This window comes from Notothenia coriiceps, unplaced genomic scaffold, assembly GCF_000735185.1.
Source record: "Notothenia coriiceps isolate Sejong01 unplaced genomic scaffold, NC01 NC01_scaffold00006329, whole genome shotgun sequence".
NCBI lineage: Eukaryota > Metazoa > Chordata > Actinopteri > Perciformes > Nototheniidae > Notothenia > Notothenia coriiceps.
This window is the reverse complement of record NW_011339030.1, coordinates 72,852-96,125: the sequence shown is the minus strand read 5'-3', so window position 1 is coordinate 96,125 and position 23,274 is coordinate 72,852. Positions and strand designations below refer to the sequence as shown.

The following is a 23,274-nucleotide window of genomic DNA, read 5'->3' as shown; positions in this document are numbered from 1 at the left end:
AGAAAGTGAATAAGCATCTATTGGAAGTGGTTTTCTGCTCAAGGGCACTTCAGCTTACAATGTGAGGGTCGAACTTTTAACAGCACACACCAGGCCGAATAATCAAATAATGACATAGGTTGGATATGATAGCTAGAAGATATTCAGATGTCTTAATTAAAATTAATGAATGTAGCAGTCTGCGTAGAAATATATAAGGTGAGCCCCATTTGTCAACATGCTTTGGGCAGAGAGGCTGAACAAATGATGGAAAGGGTGAATGTTGAGCCCTTTCACAATTGTCTTTCAAAAGGGCCTTCGGGGGAGTTTTCCGGTCGGACGGGGATCTCATGTCAGAAGTCACTTTCATGCAAAGCCCCCAAATGCTCGAGACTGGCGCCGGTGACAGTCGCTCCACCAGACGGTGAGGCCGGTGAGCATTTAGCCGAAACATGTAGGTTACAAGCCGAGCCACGTCAAAAGGTCAGCCGCTTTCACATTGCAGAAGACTGCAAGCTTGGCATGTGCAGTCAAAAGAAATGTGCAAATTGATGTAATTTTGTGATTTGCACTTGGTTTTCTGTGCGGGCCTATTTGCGCAGAGGCACAACAACATCTGCCTTTTCATGGTTAGTCACTTTGAGGTGATTTTCATCAAAAGTTACATTGTGCTGCTCTGTTTGGATAATTTGTCTCGTTTATTATTTAGCAAAAAAGTAGCCAATTGAAGACAAACATAGATATCACGTTTCTGACTTCATTGGTAAATGTTGCCTTATTTTGATTGTAAGAAATATGATTTTAGGTCTAATACAGATATTCAAACCTGCAACGTTGCTGTAAATCCGTATAGGCTATGTGCAATTATACTAAAAAGGGATGGGGTCAAAGGCAGAATACAGATACAATACAATCAAAAACAACAACAACAAATCAATCCCTGACTTCCCAAGATGCACTACATTTACTTAAACAATAAACAAACAATGGTGCCTCATCTGGTGCCACCCTGACTCCAAACTAATTGAAATAAGGATGCTTGGCCTTCCTTGTTTTGTGCTGCCTTTTCCAACAAAGAAAGGGTTTTGTAAAAAATAAATCGTCTCATTTCAACTGCAGCTGCTGTATTAAACCCATGTCTCACTCCAGTGCAGCACACACTTGGAATAGCAAGTCAACATCTGGAGGAAGCTCTAGTTCTCCACAGACATGAATGTTCAGAGGGTTACAGTTCACTTTAACTGCGCTGCGAGTCAATGCGCGCACTGTGCAAGCGTGCGAGGGATGAAAGATCAGACCAGAAAACACCCTGAAATGACATCAGAAATTCAAATCAGATGTTTGACTTTCTGATCTACTTTTAGCCTCTTCAAAAATAAGGCTAAAGTAGCAGCACGTGATTTTGTCTGTATTCCAAAGGTGCTTTAAAAGTTTCTCTTAAAGAGAAAAACAGATAGTCCGGCCAGCCATTTGTCTAACCACACTGCAAATATGCACATGTGTCAGAATCAGCAGAGACATTATTGCTAATTGTAATCAAAATGTATTATGGAGGACCGTCAATCATAAAAGGATGTTGTGCTGAGAGATTGGGCTCCAGAAGTGTTGTCAAACGTGGTGTCGAAGTTTAGAAAAAACATGTTTTATTCATGTTGGATTATCTTTGTGTTTAGGGGAACGTGCAGAGCTAACGTATCTGCTGCTATCAACAGATGATTGCAGCCTGGTGTTTGTCCTGCTAATTAAATAACAGTAAAGTCCCACAGCGTGTGAAGTCATGAGAGCTCTGACCTGCCTGGCCTTTATAGTCCTGGTTGTTTATTTGTCAAAGTGAAACAATCTGCTGATAGAGCGACAATGGTCAGTTTACAGTGAGGGCCATTATATTCATTCACACAATAATCCTCATATCACCGTGCAATTTTCATACTGAGGAAACAGTAACTGGGCAGGCCCGTGTTGGATGGCAAATGTTTATACAGCTCAGTACATATCCGAGATATACATTGTGTGGGTGCTTGTGTGTATAAGCGCACCGGCTGCACTGGGGGCAAAATCAAATATACCTGCACGAATAAAAGGCCTATTTTACTCCTAAAGAGAAAAGCGTTTCATTGCGCGCGCCCGAGAACTGGGAAGAAAAAAAAAACCGCTGCAAAAGATTTGTGCCTTGCAGTCTAATACCGAACCGTAATTGTAATAAAATTGGAAACACTGAAATAAATTGCCATTTTAAGTATGGATTACGATGTTCCTGCACTAACACATACATAAACAGTGTTTATATTTGCATGCGATAAACCCAAACGTCTAGTAAATGATGGCACTTTTCTCACTTGTTTTAGGTTGACGTCAGAGTTATTAGGGTGGATGTTTTCTTGCAGCGGGCAGTGGGTGTGACTCGCTGATTTTGGGGAGGTTAAACCCAGCAGAGGGGTGGAGAGCCGGAGCGCGCTCTCGGTCACAGCGGCAGAAGCTTTTCCCTGCACTGAGCACTCACTGTTGTTGAGGGACAAGGGGCTTCGTATTTTCTATTTCTAAGTCTTTTCATCTTGGAAAAACAACACTATCGTTGGAGATTCGCTTTGTCTGATTCGTCCCCTCATGTCGTGGTGGAATTTTTAAGCTGTTGAGGAAAAAACGTTGTGCACTCCCAAGGATTCACCCAGTTTCCTCTTTTGTACGCATCCTTCTCTTCAAGGTGGGATGAATTTGGACAGAATCGCAGAGGCAGTGAGAGCCCCGCCGGCCCGCGACGTGGCCCCCGCGTTTCATTTACCGAGAACTTCCAACAGCAGTCGAGAAACTTTAGAGAACTCAAGCAGCGAGTCTTCAGACACAGAGTTGCCAGGTACACCGTCAGAGTGCTTTTAGCAACTCGCTTCCTTCTTCTGAGTGCAATAACAGTTTATTTTACGTCTCCACAAGCTCGGGCAGGCCTCTCGGCAGTTACGGAACAAGGAGACAATATTAGTTAACTTGTGTTTGCTTATTCTAACAGCTGGGACGATTTATCTCCGTGTTTTACGATGCAGCATACACACTGTTCAATACATTTAAACAGTTCAGTAAAGTAAAGGTTTGTTTATGTATGCTCTGAAGTTTAATGTACATAAATATAACAGAACTGGATGGTCCCGTTTTGGTGCAGTTACACCCCTTTTGTTGTTTATTGCGCTGGCTGAAGTAGACACTTGGCAGGATCCCGAGGTCTGTCAGGCAAAAATGTGCAGAACAGCCTGGCCTGCTGTCAGTAAATGCATTAAAACAAACTATAAATATTGAGCCCATCCACCAATCTAAACTGAAAGCCAGAAGGTCTGTATTAACAATCCTCAGAGAAGTTCTTCAACTTGGCCGGCTTTTTTAAAAGAAAATGTCTTCTCTGTCTCAGTTAACATGTTCAAAAAAATAGCATAAATGGCTGAATATTTATTCTTTCTTTCTTTCGTTGTTAGTTATGGGACTTACATGGATAAGGATGGTATGGCTTTACGTTTTAAAGTTGCTTTTTTTCAGGGCAATAATTCAAAATACTATATTTTGTGATCCACCTTTGCACGTGTTGACCCTTCAGTTTAATGAGGCACTCTTGTTAGAACACGAATACAAGATAGCAGTCGGGAGATAAGACCTCGTCGTAAAGAAAGTATAGGCTATTGATCTAAGCGAGGCAGACCTAAATGTGTTTGAAAGAATCGATACAAAACTGTCAGACATGTTTGTAAATATTTGGTTTTAATCTGTCACTCGTGGTTGTTTACATGAACATTTTGTAAATAATTGATTTATGGGTTTAGTTTTGCTTATTTCATGCTGACAGGCGTTTTCTGTCATTAATAATACAAAGTTGTGTGTTTTTTGCACGTTGCTGCACTATAAGGTCTGAAATGTTTAGCTTTAAAACGTGAAGAATCCAAGTTTCTAAATGCAAAATGTTCTATAGCTGCAGCATACACTAACTCTCCTCATTTGTGATCTACAGAAAAGGAGAGAAGCGCTGAACAAAGGAGCGATGACGGGAACGCGGATGATCCGAAGAAGAAGAAGCAGCGGCGGCAGCGGACTCACTTCACCAGCCAGCAGCTGCAGGAGCTGGAAGCCACTTTCCAGAGGAACCGCTACCCAGACATGAGCACCAGGGAGGAAATCGCTGTGTGGACCAACCTGACCGAGGCCAGAGTCCGGGTAAGAGACCGGGCCGACCGCCGCGCGTAATGCGTAAAGAAGATTTGAGAAATACATTGCAACTTCTCCCCTGCCCCAATATGCTCTCTCCTGTGCAATATTTTTTTTACCTTAATCCATAATTTAAATGTGGATTCTCGTTTTTTATCTGGAGCAAAACACTTTTCTTGGACATTTCTTAGAATGTTTCTGCCACAGCCTCCACCATACTTTACTTTAAGCTTGTACAGTTATGAGTAAAAGCCAAAAACAGATACAATTCCCTCCTAACGTTAATGCTTTTAAGAGCTGATCTACAATGGAGACAAAAATGATTAGAGAATTCTCGACCAATTACATAAATAAATGAAATAACTCCAACACATATCAACTAATGAAATAACGGAATTAAGAAAATTAAAGCAAAAAATGTTAGCATAATATAAACAAAACTATACCTAGAAATATATCAACTTCCAATAATGGCTTCATAACAGAGGTACGCTGTTAATGCACTGAATTCATACAAATATTTAGTGTTCAAACTAACATTTTGGGGCGAAATGCACCATAATTGTTTTACTAAGTCGAACTATTTTTTTCAAAAAGACACTGCAGAACAATTTACATCAAATATGTCAACAGACTTAATTATAATATTGTGTGTGGTATTGAAGTTATTTTTATGTTGCTTAAAGATTAAATAATGAAAATCTAGCCTTTTAACGGAGTTCAAGTAAAATACAGCAGTGACACAATTCAGAGACCTGAAGAAAAAGTCTGCCCTTGCATGCTTCGGTGCATCCAAAAAGTAAAACTTACATTATTAAAAGATACAATTATTTCAACACTTGTTGTTCAGCACGTTTCTTACACAGGCAGTTTACGTCGAAGCATTTAACGTGGAAAATGTGCAGAAATCTTAGCGGTCTCAAACTGTTGGGATCTGTTGGAATTGACATCTCTTTTTGAGGGTGTATCCGCGCTGCTAATGGAACCAATGGAGGATTTGTCTTTTGATGATATCATCACAGCTTGGACCCTTATATGTCCCCGTGGACTGGAGTGCATACAGCTAAATCTACCTGGAGCTGTGTGCAATGAATTGAAACCGCGTGTGATTATATTTAATCAAGGACAATTTTTGACATGCAATCATAACCAACTTGATCATAAATTATGTATTTATTATAATACAGAAGTACAAAAATAGCATGCTTTTTACTCGATGCGGGTATTCCTGCAGGCTGCTCTTTCCTCAGACAGAAACGTTCGTTAAACACAATTCAGTTGGTTTTAATTTTCTGCAACTGGCGCCTGAAGGCCTGTCCTTCAAAACCCCTCCGTCTCACATTGCATTTAAAAAATGCATAGGCTACAGCTATTTAAAGTGCAGGGGGAAGTTTAAAAGAAAAAAGTATCTGAACAAGTTTAGAGTGCTGGTTTTTCACTCCTGGAGCCAAAGAAGGCGAATGTCAAACAGTCAGTCTTTTATTTTGACTGAATAAAAAGAAAACATTGTGAGGCACATGGCGTGACAACTCGCAGCCTGAACATGTCTGGTTCATATCTGAGCATTTATTAAAATGTTTTGACATTTTAAAGTGTTTGGACTTGACCTTTTAAGGTCATCAGTGTTCAATCAAGCTTGACAGATTATATATTGAGCTTGATTGATACGTGTGGGCCCAGCAATTTTGAATTTACATAATGAGGGTTTATTTCTTGTTAACATGCTAATTTAAACCCACATTTAGTTTTGCATATTTTTTTCTTTTTTGCTCGGTGCGGGCTGTGGAGTCTGCGTGTTTCCTCCGCAGCTCTGTGTCACATCGCTCACGTCTTTGTGGACAATTTGTCCGCAGCACTGTTCCCTGCTCGACTATAAATACATTGTGCAGGCCCGTCTGATGATACCAATTGTAAACTGTTTCTATTATGAATAAAATAATGACTCAGAGAGTGCCGACTTATGGATACTTTGTCAGGATTCGATAAGGCGTGACAATACCCAGAGGCACGTTTCTGATTCATGCACACTCACCCCCTGCGCTTTTTATTCATGCTGTAAACTTGGTTTTATTTTGGAGTGTCTGCCCATACTGATTTAGTCTACACAAACGTAGACCTTTGTTCTACCCGCATGAACACAGTAATTCATTTCATCGTTAGATATTTAATAATATTAGGCACCAACAAAAATAAACTGATATGACTTATTATAAGTATTATAACACATATTTGGCTAGCCTCAGGTCAGAACACGACTATTTTGTTGGCTATATAGTTTTATGTGAATAACATATTAATGTAGCCTTTTCATCTACATTTTGTTAACAATTCTTAAATCTGTCATGACAGATTTGGAGTACAGTATTTGCAGATTTTAATTTAATCTAAAAAAAATTATATGCTATACGAAATTGGGTAAAAAACTGGTAATTTGCGTTTGTACAATGATTGTACTACAATCATAAAAGCTATTTTAGCCGGCTATTTGTAAATAACTTAAGCAAAATAAACGTGGCTTTGAAAATAACAATTCTAAACATATGCAAGCAAAAAACAACAGTTTTTATCATTTAGGCTGCATTTCCACCTCTGCCGTTAGTCACTCCTTCTTAAGCAAATTTAAAGGAACATTTTACTGGATGAATGTGACGCTCTTGCCTTCAAAGTAGCCTATTGACATGAGAGCTGCAGCAGCTGCGCTTGTAATTTAAATGTAGGTTGCGTTGAAGAAAACATATTTTAATATGTAAATGTTTGGTGTGCTGGGGGGAAATAACAGCTCTTAGTCACATTGTAACTGCACATATTTTATTCTTGTATTTTTACAGGTATACATTTCTACCATATTTAATGTAAATATTGCTATATTTGAACGTTATTATAGTTTTCTTAAAATGGTTTTCAATCAGTGTCTCATAGCCTATGTTTATGTATGCAACGAAAACACCAAGACAAATTCCTCGTTTGTTTTACTTGGCGTTGGCAATACACCTGTTTCTGATCCTAATTGTTTTTAAATGCTCAATCCATCTAATACAAAGTTCAGGGTTGAACTTTTAAAAAGTGAGGATTAATTTCACATGGGCAAGTTGTTATTTTCCATATTTAAAAAAGGCACACACTGATTTAAATAACTTTTGCCTTTATAGAGCCTAACTGCTAACTTTGCATTCGGCAATTAAGCCTCTGCATGATCAAAGCTGAAAGTACAATCTGGGCCATGATTTGTAAACACACACTGCTGTAAACACATTCTAGACATTAAACAGATGTCCTTGTATAAAGGAAATGTTAATGTGGGATCGCAGCTTCAAATAAAAAAAGAAATATGTGTGGTGTGCCTTTACGTTACATATATTACAATGTGCAATTTAATTAGAGCAATATTTAAATAATGTATTACATAGAGTTTTTGTTTTTATTGTTTTAAATAACACTTGAAATGTGTAGTGTGTGTTCGGTGTGTGTGTGTGTGTGTGTGTGTGTGTGTGTGTGTGTGTGTGTGTGTGTGTGTGTGTGTGTGTGTGTGTGTGTGTGTGTGTGTGTGTGTGTGTGTGTGTGTGTGTGTGTGTGTTTCCATATAGCGGCATAGAAAAAAATAAGCAATATTAACTACAAGCATTAGAATGGAAGGGTCATTATAATTATTTGAAGTTGGATTTAATTAGGCCTATAAGATACTGTCACATCATTTGCAATAATACTTGTTTGGTTTTTTGCCTAAACACATGCAACCTAAAGACAAATGTGTCTGTTCTGGGTCCACTTCTCAGGTTACTTTGCTTATTAATGTTCTCACTGTGTCTCTCCTCCAGGTGTGGTTCAAGAACCGCCGGGCTAAGTGGAGGAAGCGGGAGCGCAACCAGCAGATGGACCTGTGCAAGAACAGCTACCTGCCGCAGTTCAGCGGCCTCATGCAGCCCTACGAAGACATGTACCCGGCCTACACCTACAACAACTGGACCAACAAGGGCCTCACTCCGGCGCCTTTATCCACCAAGAACTTCACCTTCTTCAACTCCATGAGCCCCCTCACCTCGCAGTCCATGTTCTCCGCTCCTAACTCCATCTCCTCCATGACTATGGCGTCCGGGATGAGTCACTCCGCCGTGACGGGAATGCCCACCCCGGGCCTCAACAACATCAGCAACCTGAACGGGATCGGTACATCCGGGATCAACTCGGCCATGTCGTCGTCCGCATGTCCATACGGGCCCCCCGGCTCTCCGTACAGCGTTTACCGGGACACTTGTAACTCCAGCCTGGCCACCCTCAGACTAAAATCCAAACAGCATCCAACTTTTGGATACAGCAGCCTGCAGAGTCCCGGATCCAGCCTGAACGCCTGTCAATACAACAGCTGACGGGCAAACAAGCCTAAATCCTATCTACAACTATAAATAAATATATATGTGTTGAACGGACACGGTGTCAAAGCTTTCAGGCTATACCTGCGGATGGGGGGGGGGGGGGTCAAATACAACTAAACTGGATTAGTTGCAGACAGATTCAAAAAAAAAAAAGGAGAGAAAAAGGATTATGCGGGTTAAATGTGTTTACCGATGGACTTGAACAGCAATTGAAAGGTCCATTTTTGGGGATTTAAAAAATGATGAAGACTTGTTACATTGCTGCATTGTACATATAAAAAAGTGTAAATATATACAGGTCTAACGTATAAAACAGACGATGGGATTTTTTTTTTCTTTTTTTGTGCTTGCTTGCTTTTCAGAACAGCTTGCGGGGTCTCGATTTACATAAGGTTTTGCAAGAAAAATATATATAAAGTTTCGTGCATATCATGAATCCAGACTCAATTAGAGAAAGGTAGCCTATATTGTACATATATTATACCGCTTCTGTGTGCTTTCTATTAACCGTTTGCAGACTCCCACCGGCCCGTTTGACTCCATGACGCCTCCCGTTTAGTGATTTTACTTTGAAATGTTTTTACATGTTGTTTGTTGAATAGAAAACTCCGCATGTTTAAACTTGAATGCAACGTATTTTGTACGATAATGTAAGTGTTTGCAGAGCTAAGTTCATTAGCCTAAAGTGTATACAAAAGGTGATTCAAAGTCCCCATGTGCTTATGTTAACATGTTTGTTTGAATAAACTCCAGGAAAAGAGAAGTTTATTTCAAGTAGCCCATGTTTCAGGGGAGAAAAACCGCAGTGGGCCAGTTGTTTTTCAAAGAGGAGCGAAATTAATAACTTGTTTTGATCCACTAAAGGCATTATTTCATAAGATAAAGGATTTGTGGGACTTAGTATATTTTATTTTGCTTGAGTTTAATTTTAAACTTTCTTGCACTTTTCATTAGGCCTATATTTGTTCTGTGGAGAGAAATAATTCCACTACATCTTGCAGACTATCAGACCCCAATCTACGTCAAGGAATAAATGGGATCCTTGTCCATTAAGCCATTGTTTTATATTGGTATTTGGTGAGTATTAAATCAGTAGGAACATTGCTCGGTGAATAATCTTAAATCGAAGGCGATTTTTATTTTATAATCTACTTTTTTACAATTTCTTTACATTTGTGCATGATCTATACGCTCTCATCACACTGTAATAACTCTTACCATATTGCACACCAATCAGAGGTTGAACTAGGCCACATGTGTGTTGAAAACATTTATATTTAAGCTGCACAAATGCAAAACTCTGAAACAAACCCCTGTCAAAATGCTTGAAATTGGCCAGAAGAAATCTGCATGGGCGATTTGGTGACAATCTCGCGCACGTTGGTTGGCCTACAATTCAAACAAAATGAATTGCATCAATACCATATCTCGTTTTTTGACACCTGCAGAAATCTCCATATCTATATTACTCACCAGCAGACTGATATTAGCCCACAGCACAAATGGCAGTAATGAGTGTGTGCTTTAACTGATAGTGTTCATGATCTATAAAGAGAGGATATAGGAAACACTTGAATAAACCATAATATGTTAGACAGGCTTCTAATAATACAGTCTTTCTGGCATCTGAAGAATACTGATTTAGACAGTGCTACAAATGAACTTTTAAATTTTTTACACAAATAAATATTTGAAGGTATCTTTTTTGGAAACATTAATCAGTGGTTGTAGCTCTATACTTTACCATAACACAATACAAAAATACCTATAAACTCGAGCAACAGTTTCGTAAATAACCTCTCATGACCTTTCACTGCAACACTAACAAGTGAGTGTTTACCTTGAGGGGGACAATCTTCCTCAAGTATTTTTATAATATTTTAAATTTTCAATCTCGACTTGCATCATGTCAGTGAAATCTTGAGTTTATGCCTAATTTCTTTCTTTCAGTGACTATAATATTCCTATAAATATTGCAGCACAGTGCCTTGACTTTGGTGGCTTTTCGTTCCTCTATAATATTCCAGAGATAAATGTAACCTAATCTTAAAGTTTTGTTTAATACTCATAGTGAATTTATGCACCTTGTTGGAGAATGTCTCCTATGACTATAATTTAAGAATTCCCCATAAAATAAAGTATTTGAGCTCCTATTGATATGGCTTTCACAAGAGATACTCTTCAAAACGTAAAAGCGAGTTGGTTGAAAAAGTAATCCCATGGCTCTAAAAATGTTACCTGCATGGTGTCTTAGCCTTGCATTATAATAATATATTATTTTGTCCTGTTGTCTATATAAAAAGTGGCTTTATGTTCATATGCATATTAGATTCAAGATTCAAAGGTTTTAATGTTACATGCACAAAAGCTACAGTGTAGAAATGGCAATGAAAATCTTATGACCCGAGCTCCTCCCAACAATGCGTTTTTTTTTGCAACGTTTTATAATAAAATACAAAAGTACAAACAAAAGATAGTGCAAGAAGTCTATATACACGTAAATAATATAAGAACAGAATGTCAAATTAAATATATTACTTACTTTTTGTATAAAATAAATTTCTTAAATCTATAATATGGCTACCTGTAAAAAAATTAATGTGTTTCATGTAATTCGGGTGCTTTTCGTGTGAAATCAGGATTTTAATATTGCTATAATATTTTACCACCGTTCATAACAAGTCACAACAGTATACCAGCAGCGTGCGCGGACTCAAATTCTTTCTTTGGGCGCGCCCGCGTTTACTCAGAGCGGGCATGCGCACGGGCTGTAATTGCAACTATCGCTATGATTTCAAAATGTTTGACGAGAGGACAAAGCACACTCAAGGCTCATAGTGATTGGTAGCGAAAACAAAGTGTGTATACTGTCGTAAAGGTGACCAATAATACTCGTTTCCGGTTATAAATAAGACCACTGTGAACGCGCCTGAACCTGGAGGACAAAGTTCAATAGGCCGTTTTATAGCAGTTAAATATTTGAACTAGGGTTTCTCTGGTAAGGAAATCCCCTCTTCTTGGGAATTAGAGAGACTGTGAAAGAAAATAATAGAATACAATACAATGTTGTAATGAGTTGGGCAGTGTTTTATTCAGGATTCATTCTCTCAAAATGACACATACACACAATTATAACTTGTGGTATTATCACGTGCGTTTTTCTTTCAAGTTCAGCTCTTTCTCACAGAGCTTAATAACAACACAGGTACAACAGGTTAGATACATAAACAAAGAAGGGAAAAATAAAAGATGTTCTGCTTTTTAGTTGAGCCTTTTTCATGGTTTCAGGTATTTAATCAATTAATCAAATACTCAGCAGATAAATCATCAATGGAAATAATTGTTGGATGCAGTTCCACACATTCTAGCCCAAATGCACCACTAGGCCTATATCAACAAGGCCAGATCTGCATTACTTTATGTTGTGGCATTTACTTTTGTCTTGTGCCATTTTATCAAAACTGTTATTATTATGATTTTCATAGGGCTTATGTGGTGCACATTCCTTAATAAAGTAGTTTTAATAAGTCAAATTACAGCAAAGTAACATAATCTGAAGCTTCCATTTTAGGTGTTAGTCAATGGGGGCCCAATAGCAAACATTTGCACTTATTACAGCCATTGCATTTACACTGTAGTATGCATGAGAGAACTCTTGACTGCATAAGGCCCATCCTCCTTTTCAAAAATTGAAGATGTCTTTATTTGGGTGACAGCCCCCCATTACATATTTCATCAATGTCTTCAAAGTCCCAATTTTGCAAACACCACCGAACATAAAATTACAGAAACTTTTATTTGAAGCCATTACACTTCTGCTGCTGACATCTGAATAGTGTCTGCAACCATGTTCCTACCCTAATCAACAAAACAAGCACCACTAAACCAAGGCCTTCCCTGAGCTTTGACTTCAATGCTGCTCAGCTTCTGTTAGTTTTCTGCTGCCAGCACCCTGCAGCAGCATGTGATCCTGAAATATGCACTACAGCTGCTGCATCCATAAACACACCAGGTCCCTGTTTAGATCCCAACCTGTAGTTTATTCAGAAGCGCTACCTAGTCTTTATATTTTAACAATACTGTCTCTGTAATCAAACAACAGCAGCAGGGGTCTATTAAGGCAGGACCGGCCTCTATCTCTTATAATGAGGGTGACTTGTATCTCTCAGTGTAAAGGCAGCTGCTGTACCACAAAAACAAAGACATTTCATCTGGTATGACAATGGACCTGAACTGGTGTGAGATACAGTGCAGACTTTCAAATGAACGAGAAAAGCATACACTTACTGTGAAAGATGACTTATTTATAGACGAATATATATACCATATTCTCAAGTGTGCTTCAAGTCTATGCAAGTTGATTTTCATACCAGCTTAAATCAATCAAAAGTAATGGCTGCTTGGGGTGAAAAAAGCATTTGGGCCAAATGCTTTAAAAGAAAAAGCTGACATGATGTGAAATATGTTGTTGAACTTCCTATATGGTCCTTTAAATCTGCACAATGAAGTCCTGAATAGCAAAACCATTTTTTTTACAATAACAAGAAGGTATTTCAAATATAGAACATGCAGAGAAGAGAAACCAATTTCACAGGAAAGTGAACCAACAGGCTAAATCCTGAGTTGCTGCTCACCTTCGCTTGCTTTTGGATACATGTCGCCATGGGACTCACCTCACAAACACTTACTCAAGATGTTGTATGTTTTTCATTTGTTTCAGAAAATACCCTGGGTTAAAATGATCAACCTTTCTAGTTTTCACTGAACAGAATGGACACCTCATTAAGTCACTGTTTGGTGAGGTATGTTATTGCAGTACAAGCAAACCTCCAAAATGTAATTCATAATAAACTTATGGCAACTGCCAAAGAAGAGCGAAACAAGACTGACCAATCCTGAAATAAATGTTAACAATTTAAAAACCATGAATTAAAATCAGCACGACTGGATGCATTTTATCCTAGTATAGATGCCAATATATGAAGTTGTGTTTTTGTATAATGTGTGTATGCTAAAATCAACCTAATTAGCATTATGAATGTTATGATAGTAAAACAACTTGAGTATGTCCTTAGCTAGCAATCAGGTGTGTGGGCAAAACAGTCACCTTCATAATACTACTCATATTCCAGCTTCAGTATGACTTGATATCACTCAGTAAGCACATATTGCACCAGCATCAACTGTGCTTTGTTGTCTATACCAATAGATAATCAGTGACTATTTAAGCAACTGTTGCTAGTTGTAGAATATGATTGTTTTATAGCCGAAAAAGGGCAGTGGAGGTTCTTCTCTACTTTTTGGAACTACATGTCGTGTCACAGATTACTGAATGGGCCTACCAGGCCCAGGCCGAGAGCCCCCCTGGACTTTCAACAACAAAATGTTTCTCAAAGAGACAAGTACAAAGCATGAAGAGACTCAAAATGGCCACAAACAAACAAAACAACTACAAAGCAACTACACAGACAAACAAATTGCGACAAAAGGACTAAAACAACTATAAAGTATTGGCCTATAGCGGTGGAGGGGCATTTTGCATGTCTTTGCCAACGGATCCATTGTCTCATTATCCTTCCATAACTTTGTGTATTAATGTTTGTGTAATCGATAAGGATTCATGAGTCTGTCATTCTCCAGCCAGGGAAGTCAGAACTAGCCAAAGTATGAAACAATCGATCAACTGGTCTACAACCACAAATGTTTGCCCTCAATGTTTGATAGTAATGCAATATATACCTTTGTTGCTAATCCTTGTTCTGGTACTTAGACAAATGGATTCGAGCAGGATCTTGGATCTGTTTATACTTCCTGGTTCGGCCATGTCTGAATAGAGGAGGTGTGAGGCGGGAGGGCATATGTCTGTTTGTGATTAAAGGTTTTTTTTCTAAAGCTTGAGGTTACATACGTTTGGCACTGTAATGTCTTTTTGATTTATGAACAAAACCCTATGAATTGTAAATAAATAAGTGGACAATATATGTTTTTTATTTTTGGTTGAGCTCCCCTTATAGTGGTACAGTCCACTCTAATTTACTTGGAGGGTATAAAAGGGATGGGAGTGTTAGATGTTGAAGGATTTGGCCATACTTCAGTCTAGTGGGTGGTGGTATTTCAAGGTGTTAGGAACCTATTTTGGATATGTCAAAAACAAACATAAGATGGGACAAAATATATTTACCTCACAACATTATTGACTATGCAGATTTGTATTGAATTGCAGTATTGCAGTTGCAATTCTGCATTTGCAGAAATCATGGAGATTGGAAACTAGAGTAAAAAATATCGGATTGTGGAGGCCTGTCCCTGCTTAGTTTCAAGATATTAGTTTAATAAAGACATTGATAGTAAGTCTGACATATTTGATTCTTCTGTGACAAAATCTTCCTGGATAGGAGCATCAGCTATATATCTGAAACACAGTACGTCTTTACTTCCTTCCTCCTTTAATATTCATATTGCATTTCGTATAACAATTTAACAAAAATCTAATTAGCTGTAATGTATATATCCATGTCGAGCATGTACCCAGAATGGAAGATGTAATCTCTATGCTTTTATTTCCATTTAATCAACCTGAAGCCGACCTGATTAGTGTTATATTAACAGCTATAACAAGCTAACATGAATGCTGTGTTGCAAAGAAACCTATTGATTTATTGAGCAGAAGATTTATTACAAAATACTGGATCACACAGCCAAGAGAGCATTTGGCCAATAACTGCTTCCATTGCAGGCACAAATACAACAGCAAGAATTACTATAATTATATGTGTTGTGAGAAAATGATGTACTTACCGCCAAGACTCTGTCTCAGTACCGCAGTAATTCTGACAAAGCTGTCACATGACCGTCATTTTGGGATTAGTGAGTGTGCTGAGTCGAACTGCAGTGACTTCACGGCCAAGTGTTTTTGTGTGTGTCTGTGCAACACACTAAAGAGAGCTGTGGGGGCTGAGTAAAGAATGAAGCCTATACTGTATGACACACCTGGTTCAACATGCTTTCATTATTTGAAAGGAAGCCAATTGTCTAACTTTCTCACTCACAAAAACTCTATAACAGTGGGAAAAGTTACTGTACCTTCATGGGCAATGATAAAATAATTAAAATCCTGAGCTCAACTGTTGATCTCTCCGAAATATCCACTTGAGGCGGGGAATTCTGGGAGATGTAGAAAATCAACAATGCTAACTGGGCATGTCATTAAAAGGTTAACCTTATATGCACTATACAGCAAATACTGATATACAGAGCCTGTTCAAAAGCATGTGGACATAAGATCATAGCATCCAGAAGTCATTGTTAAACACGGCGATACCATCCTCCACTCAACTGGGATTTTGGAACATGGCTTAAGGGATTTCAACATTGTGATGTCAGCCAAAGATGTTGGACACTAAGACGTAGCTAGTTCTTCCCCAAGTTGATGGATGTAAACAAGGTCAGGTGTCTGTGCAGGCCAGTCAAGTTATTTTCCAAGTGGCATCTTAAAATTAAAGCCAATGCAGAGTACCTTCTTGTAATTCTCTGTAGTAGCCAGCAGCGAGAGATACTAATTGCAAAAAAGAACTACTACTAGTTAGAAGTCTATGAGAAAATATGTAATTTTCAATATTTATTATCTCAGTAAACATTGCAATCCCTAGTTTCAAGTCTTCGTCAATAAAGCAGGATGATCATTTTGTAAAGCCTGGTTGGATTTAGAGTAAAATAGACAATAAAGCAGCATATATAGTTTACTGTGGGGTGTGGTGATTGACATTATTCACCCACGGATCTATGTGTTGGGGTATTGTTCTGCACGGACATTAGAGCGAGCCGGACTTCCTGTTTCCGCCGGTCTTCACTTCCCGGGCTTGAAGTGTGGTTTACATGTTTTGCAGATGCTCAATAAAAGTATAGCTTGTACCTTCGATACCCCGCCTCCGACTCCCATCTCTCGGCACCACATTGGTGACCCCGACGTAAGTCTTGTTGAAGGATCCGAGACTGAACCGAGCATGGCAAGTAACGCCGTTTTTTTCAAACTGCCGGAGTTTTGGGAGACATCTGCGGCTGCATGGTTCGCTCAGGCGGAGGCTCAGTTCGCCCTCCGCGGAGTGACTGACGACGCAGCGCGCTATTTTCCCGTCGTTTCGGCACTGGGAAGCTCCACTGCGACTCGGACGGTGGGCTTATTACGTCTCCTCCTGCCCAGGATAAATATGCAGCGTTCAAGGCTTTCCTGCTAAAGACTTTCGAGCTGTCACGGTCGGAACGGGCCTGACACCTGCTCGCTATTCATAGCCTGGGGGACAACAAGCCTTCTGACCACATGGTGGAAATGATGCTCTGCCTGCTAGGTACGGAAGAACCTCATTTTTTGTTCATAGAACTGTTTCTTGTTATTACCATGCATGCTACGGGGCAAAAGCAAAGATGTGCCGTCCCCCCTGCACCTACAAGGTCAGGGGAAACGCCAAGGCCTGCGCTCGGTAGTGGCCGCGAGCGTGGGCACTTCCAACCGGCTCCTGTTCATCAGGGACACCCTCTCTGGTCGCAGACTCCTTTGTGACACAGGAGCCCAGCGGAGCATCCTGCCGGCTACCGTGGAGGACGCCGCCGGTGGAGGCCACGGCCCACCTTTAACGTCCGCTAACGACACCCCTATTCGCACCTATGGCACAAAGACAGTGGACCTGTTCTTCGAGGGTCAGAGGTTTAAGTGGGATTTCGTCACGGCTGAAATCTCCTTCACCCTCCTCGACTTCCTATGCGCTCACGGGCTGCTGGTGGACGTCAAGAACAGCCGCCTGGTGGATGCGCTGACGTTTGCCTCGTTCACGTGTACCCGCGACGAGGCGTCATTCAGCGTGCTCTCCAGCTCAACAAGTTCCAGCACCTTCTCAGTGAGTTTCCCGACTTGACGCAGCCCACCTTTTCCGCTGCCACTACCAAACACGGGGTAGAGCACCACATTGACACTGAAGGCCCCCCTGTCTACGCTAGGGCCCGGCCCGGATCAACCCTGACAGTCGCCAAGGCGGAGTTCGTCAACATGGAGCGTCTGGGCATCATCCGCCGCTCAGACAGCCCTTGGGCTTCGCCCCTTCACATGGTCCCTAAATCAGCCGGTGGCTGGCGACCGTGTGGTGACTACCGCCGCCTTAACGACGCCACTATGCCAGACCGCTACCCGGTCCCTCACATCCAGGACTTCTCTGCACACCTGGCGGGCAAGCTGGTTTTCTCCAAGGTGGATCTGGTGCGGGGCTACCACCAGGTTCCGGTGTACCCCTCGGACGTCCCCAAAACTGCGGTGAGTATGCCGTTCGGGCTGTTCGAGTTTCTGCGTATGCTGTTCGGACTTAAGAACGCAGCTCAGTCCTTTCAGCAGCTGATGGATTCAGCACTCGGAGACATGTCATTCATCTTCGTCTATTTAGACGACATCCTGGTCGCCTTTTTCAGCCGCAAGTTGACTCCCAGGGAGCGCAAGTACAGCGCTTTCGACAGAGAAATCTTTGGTCCCTATTTGGCGGTTCGCCACATCCGTTTCCTGCTGGAAGGCCGGAAGTTTGCGGCGCTCGTGGATAACAAGCCACTGACCTTCTGCATGTCCAAGGTGGCCGAGCCGTGGTCCGCCCGACAGCAACGCCAGCTTTCGTACATCTCCGAGTACACCACGGACATACGACACATCGCTGGCAAGGCTAACGTGGTCGCGGGCTGCCTCTCCAGAGCGGTCATCGGAGCTGTGCAGCTGGGCCTCGATTACCTCCGCATGGGCGCTGACCAGGCCTCTGACCACGGGGTCCTGACTAGGGATGTCCCGATCACCTTTTTTTGCTCCAGATCCGATTCCTATCATTTGATTTTGACAATTTGCCGATACCGATTTTTCCCGATCCGATCTTTATGCAATGTATTAAGAGAAAAAAAAGCATTCAAGTTGTCCCTTAAGGTTATTTTTTTATTTAAATTTGATATTCTATCCAACATGGATATAGCTTCTTTTTTTCACAGCAGCTTTGGATTTAGTTAGTTGTGAAGCATTGGATCAAAACAAAATAAAGCTTATCAGTACTCGTTAGCTTACTGCTACAATTAGACACTGCGCCCTGCCCACTCTTTTGCCAGATTTGAGAGAAATAAGCCGCCATGTTGGCTCACCCGTCACACAGGGCCCCCATCGCTATCACCACCGACGCGTCAGACTACGCAGTGGGCGCGGTGCATGAACAATGGGTCGACGGCGCCTGGCAACCGCTCGCCTTTTTCAGCCGCCAGTTGACTCCCAGGGAGCGCAAGTACAGCACTTTCGACAGAGAACTCCTTGGTCTCTATTTGGCGGTTCGCCACTTCCGTTTCCTGCTGGAAGGCCGGGAGTTTGCAGCGTTCGTGGATCACAAGCCACTGACCTTCTGCATGTCCAAGGTGGCCGAGCCGTGGTCCGCCCGACAGCAACGCCAGCTTTCGTACATCTCCGAGTACACCACGGACATACGACACATCGCTGGCAAGGCTAACGTGGTCGCGGACTGCCTCTCCAGAGCGGTCATCGGAGCTGTGCAGCTGGGCCTCGATTACCTCCGCATGGGCGCTGACCAGGCCTCTGACCACGGGGTCCAGACCCTCAAGGCCTCGGTCACGGGATTACGCCTGGAGGAGGTCACGGTGACTCTGGCGTAAAGCTGTGGTGTGACGTCTCCACGGGCCAGCCTCGACCGCTGGTCCCTGCGGCCTGGCGCCGACCCGTTTTTGAGGCGGTTCACAATCTTTCCCACCCCGGTAGGAAGCCGTCCGTGAAGTTCGTGTGGCAGGGGCTTAAGAAGGACGTGAAGTCCTGGGTCGACGCATGCGTGGCTTGTCAACGGGCTAAAGTCCACCGCCATACTAGGGCCCCTTTTGAACATTTTGCAGTTCCTGAGAGGAGGTTTGACCATGTCAATGTCGACCTCGTAGGTCCGCTTCCCCCCTCTCACGGTTTCACCTACCTGTTTACGATGGTGGACAGGACGACCCGCTGGCCCGAGGCCGTTCCCCTCGCCTCGACGTCCGCTTCCGACGTCGAGGCGAATCAGGTCACTGCGTGCCGGCTTGACCGACGGCAACTGGGTGGATAAGCTCCCGTGGGTTATGCTCGGCCTCAGGTGTGCTCCCAAAGAAGACCTGCAGTCCTCGTCGGCGGAGCTTGTCTATGGCCAGACGCTACGGGTCCCCGGGGAATTCATTCCCACCGCCACTGTGCCCTGGTCTGCGGCCGGGCAACGCTCCTCCCTGCTGGAAACCGCCGGGACATTCACGCCCGTCCCCACGTCGCAGCACAGCAACCCAGCTTTCCGGGTGTCCCCCGGATTACGGTCGGCGGATTTTGTTTTTATTCGCCACGACGCCCACCGCGGTCCCCTGCGGCCCCCTTACGACGGTGCGTTCAGGGTCATGCGTCACGGGGACAAGAGCCTGGTGGTGGACGTTGGTGGCAGGCCTGAGGCCTGTGTCCGTTGATCGGATTAAGCCTGCTCACGTGGATGTTTCCAGGCCGTTGGAGTTGGCTCTGCCCCCATGTCGGGGCCGCCCTCCCATGGCCCGCCCCCCACCCCCTGTGGGGATGCCCTCGCCCTCGTTGGCACCCCTGCCCCTGCCCTCGCCTGCGGCCCCGCCCTCCTCGGCCCCTGTGGTCCGTACGCGCCGGGGTCGGGTGGTACTTCCTCCGAGGCACGGGGATTTTGACTATGGGTGAATACTGGGGGGGCTTGTGTGGTGATTGACATTATTCACCCACGGATCTATGTGTTGGGGTATTGTGCTGCACGGACATTAGAGCGAGCCGGACTTCCTGTTTTCGCCGGTTTTCGCTTCCCGGGCTTGAAGTGTGGTTTACATGTTTTGCAGATGCTCAATAAAAGTATAGCTTGTACCTTCGATACCCCGCTTCCGACTCCCATCTCTCGGCACCACAGGGGTTACTTTGATTGACAGTTCGCCACAGTGTGGTCTGGTCTGGGTTTTTTCCATGTCTTTATCTTAGAACCCTTTCCTGTTTTAAGTGCTAATTATCAAGTGTTTGCATGCAATCACGCTAAGGTGGTGAATGTGGTAAATAAGATACCGGCTGCCACCCATTTTCATTTAGAGCATGATAGCATTCTAAATTACACATTTATCTCAAAATACTGCAACGTCTAAAGTTCCAATTATTCTTAAAACTACCTTATCCCAAAGCTGTAAGAAACTGGGCTTTTCTAAGCTCATGAAATCTGGACAATTGTGATGGATATGTGTATTAGGGAGCTGTTGCTGATTCCTCACTTTACTCTCGAAGCAGCATGACAACCATTAGCGTGATCCCTCATATCCGAAAAAAAAGTGTTTTCCTTTTCACAAAAAGAAGAGCTGCTGACAACTTGTCTTTTAAATGAAAGAAGACAGCGTGAAACTGCCATATCAGCAAAACAGACATCAATATGTTTCTGATCACACAGATGAGAACAGTCAGTGACCGTCCGGTAATAACTGCCACACCACAGGGGAATTGTACAAAGGGTGTGCATTTGATCGAATAACAAATGCCTTACAAATGTCTCTGCAAATGTTAAGCTCCTGGTTGCTTTTGGCATGAACCTCACACTGTGATTACTATCAGCAGTGTGTCTGCAGCGAATCCCACAACACAGGAGTCCACATGCTAAACGCTGGCCTGCGCACTCCCCCTGGAAACTTTAAAAGCAGACTTAGCTCAAGATTGACTTTCTATGACCTTGTTATCTTTATTTGGCAGTGTCAGATTGCAACTACTGGGACCATCAACCCTTCCCCACATGGCAGCGAGTGAAACAGCGATTCACACACTGGAGAAATATGGGCCTCTATCAAGTAGCAGCTATTTGGAAAAAGCCCAGAAAGCCTCTCTCCTGCTAGCTGTTTCTTCCCTCGCTGAAGAAACCCCCACTCAATCTCTCTCTTTACTTTTCTGTCGCTTTATGCTGGGGAGAATTATTATTTTTCCATTTCAAGGACTGCACAAGAAAAAAGGGAAAATGTCATCCCACGCCTGTCCTGTCCCACTCATCTATCTTCAACTCGATTGCTTTGCACTTTTCTCTCTGTGTGTGTCTTTTACTCCCTTCCACCTCCACAATTGCTTGTCCCCTGCCCCCCCTCAATTACCCTCCCTACTTTCTCTGTCTCCTCTTTCTTCCTCATTTCTTCCCCTGGCTGTCTATCTCCCTCTGGTTCTCATGGGTTTGTGTGTGGAGACTGGACTGCTGTCGGTGCAGAATTAGTGGGTGAAGCTGAAAACGGATTAAGGGGCCAGAATCCAGGGAGTTCACTAATGGGAGGACTGGCTCGGCTGCCTGCTGCCATGGCCATCAGCTGATGCCAATTATCAGAAGGAGCCACATCTGGCCTGGTCTGCCCCGGACTGGCCTACTGCTGTCTGGTCCCTCGAAAGTCTCCCCCCTCTTCCCCCCCCTTTAGGGGACAGATAATGGTGACCAATCTGTTGGAGGGGCTTGTAGGGACTAACAATAACAGTCAATGAATCCAACAGTTGATAAATAATTTAATGATCATTTTGAAAACTATTTAACTTGTGTGTCAAGAAACACTCTTAAACATCCAATGGTTCCAGCTTCTAAGATGTGAGGATTGGATTGTAATTGGGATGGGCATTCCAAACCATGACTCGGGGGGGAAATGATCAGCCTAATTGATACATTCAATTGTTCCTTGCAACCCTAAAAAAGAAAAGTTAGGGGTGTAAATCGGCTGATCTAGAGTTCTAAACAACATCATTTATTGCAGCTGTGTTTGAGGAGATGTTCATAATACATCTGAGGGTTTAGTGTATACACAGAATGAAGTGTTACTCAGGATATTCAATTGTTTTGACTCAATGAAGACATACAAAAACATTAATATTTGTCTTTTTGTTTGTGTTAACAGAAATAGTTTCTTTGCTAATTATACATATTTATTTGACTAATTGTAAATGCATTACTTTTCTAGAAATGTTGAGATCCAAGTACTTTCTCCACCATTGCTGACATTGTTCTTACACACATTGCACCACTACTGAAGGAGTCTGCTGCAGATGAATGTGTTGTTATATGCTGCTGTGACCACCTGACAATAATACACACAGTTCAGAGGCATGGTGGTTTGTGTAAGTACCATTTAAAATATTTTGTTTCCAGCCTTGCAGGGGTTGTCTTCTTACACAAGAAACATTAGGAGCGGTGGCTGTGTGGGTCAATGTTGTCCGATTTAATACACAACACATGCAACCTGTTCTTTAATTTTGGTCAAAACTCAACTGTACAGATGAATGAAAATAGGTAAGTGTTTAGAAAACATCTTTGCAATGTGGTATACATGTATCTAACTTTGAGCACATGCTTTCACTTCACCATGGGTGTGTGGGCCTGGATAGCCTTCACTGTGAAAAAGGCAAAACAGTGAAAATTCGACAAATTATTTAATCTATTGTAAATGCAGTCTGTCTATAGCCCATAAGGTTCATATTACCCTGTAAGTCAAGGCCTGAAAGAAACAGAACAATTGTAGCCTAAGCAGCAACAGTCAAGCATAGATTACATACTGTACTGTAAAGTTGTATTCTGTTTGAACAGAACTTTGATGCAGAAATGTCATCTGAAGAAAACATATTACAGAAGAGCCTAAACAAATGGTACGTTTGATGATAGAATGTGGATTTTGGGGGACTTTTCACCTTGACCTAATCAGTAAAGGGTGACTA

The 23,274-nt window shown here is 42.2% G+C and overlaps 2 protein-coding genes across 2 annotated transcripts; both read left to right on the top strand.

The window, feature by feature from the left end:
- The first annotated feature begins 2,456 nt into the window (after nucleotides 1–2,456).
- On the top strand, nucleotides 2,457–9,283 carry pitx1 (paired-like homeodomain 1). The gene is made up of 3 exons (XM_010769059.1): nucleotides 2,457–2,830; nucleotides 3,965–4,167; nucleotides 7,974–9,283. Exons 1-3 carry the CDS (start codon nucleotides 2,686–2,688, stop codon nucleotides 8,520–8,522), a joined length of 897 nt encoding a protein of 298 aa, XP_010767361.1. The 5' UTR covers nucleotides 2,457–2,685; the 3' UTR covers nucleotides 8,523–9,283.
- Nucleotides 9,284–16,927: 7,644 nt separating this feature from the next.
- On the top strand, nucleotides 16,928–18,656 carry LOC104943607 (uncharacterized). The gene is made up of 3 exons (XM_010769061.1): nucleotides 16,928–17,326; nucleotides 17,395–18,324; nucleotides 18,651–18,656. Exons 1-3 carry the CDS (start codon nucleotides 16,928–16,930, stop codon nucleotides 18,654–18,656), a joined length of 1,335 nt encoding a protein of 444 aa, XP_010767363.1.
- The last annotated feature ends 4,618 nt before the right edge of the window (nucleotides 18,657–23,274 follow it).

Excerpts from the sequence above, each read along its gene's own strand:
- LOC104943607 (XM_010769061.1), top strand. The coding sequence starts at position 16,928 with ATGCTACGGGGCAAAAGCAAAGATGTGCCGTCCCCCCTGCACCTACAA. Across the intron at positions 17,327-17,394 it reads ACGTCAAGAACAGCCGCCTG|CTCAACAAGTTCCAGCACCT; the intron begins GTGGATGCGCTG and ends CGTGCTCTCCAG.
- pitx1 (XM_010769059.1), top strand. The coding sequence starts at position 2,686 with ATGAATTTGGACAGAATCGCAGAGGCAGTGAGAGCCCCGCCGGCCCGC. Across the intron at positions 2,831-3,964 it reads TTCAGACACAGAGTTGCCAG|AAAAGGAGAGAAGCGCTGAA; the intron begins GTACACCGTCAG and ends TGTGATCTACAG. Across the intron at positions 4,168-7,973 it reads TGACCGAGGCCAGAGTCCGG|GTGTGGTTCAAGAACCGCCG; the intron begins GTAAGAGACCGG and ends TCTCTCCTCCAG.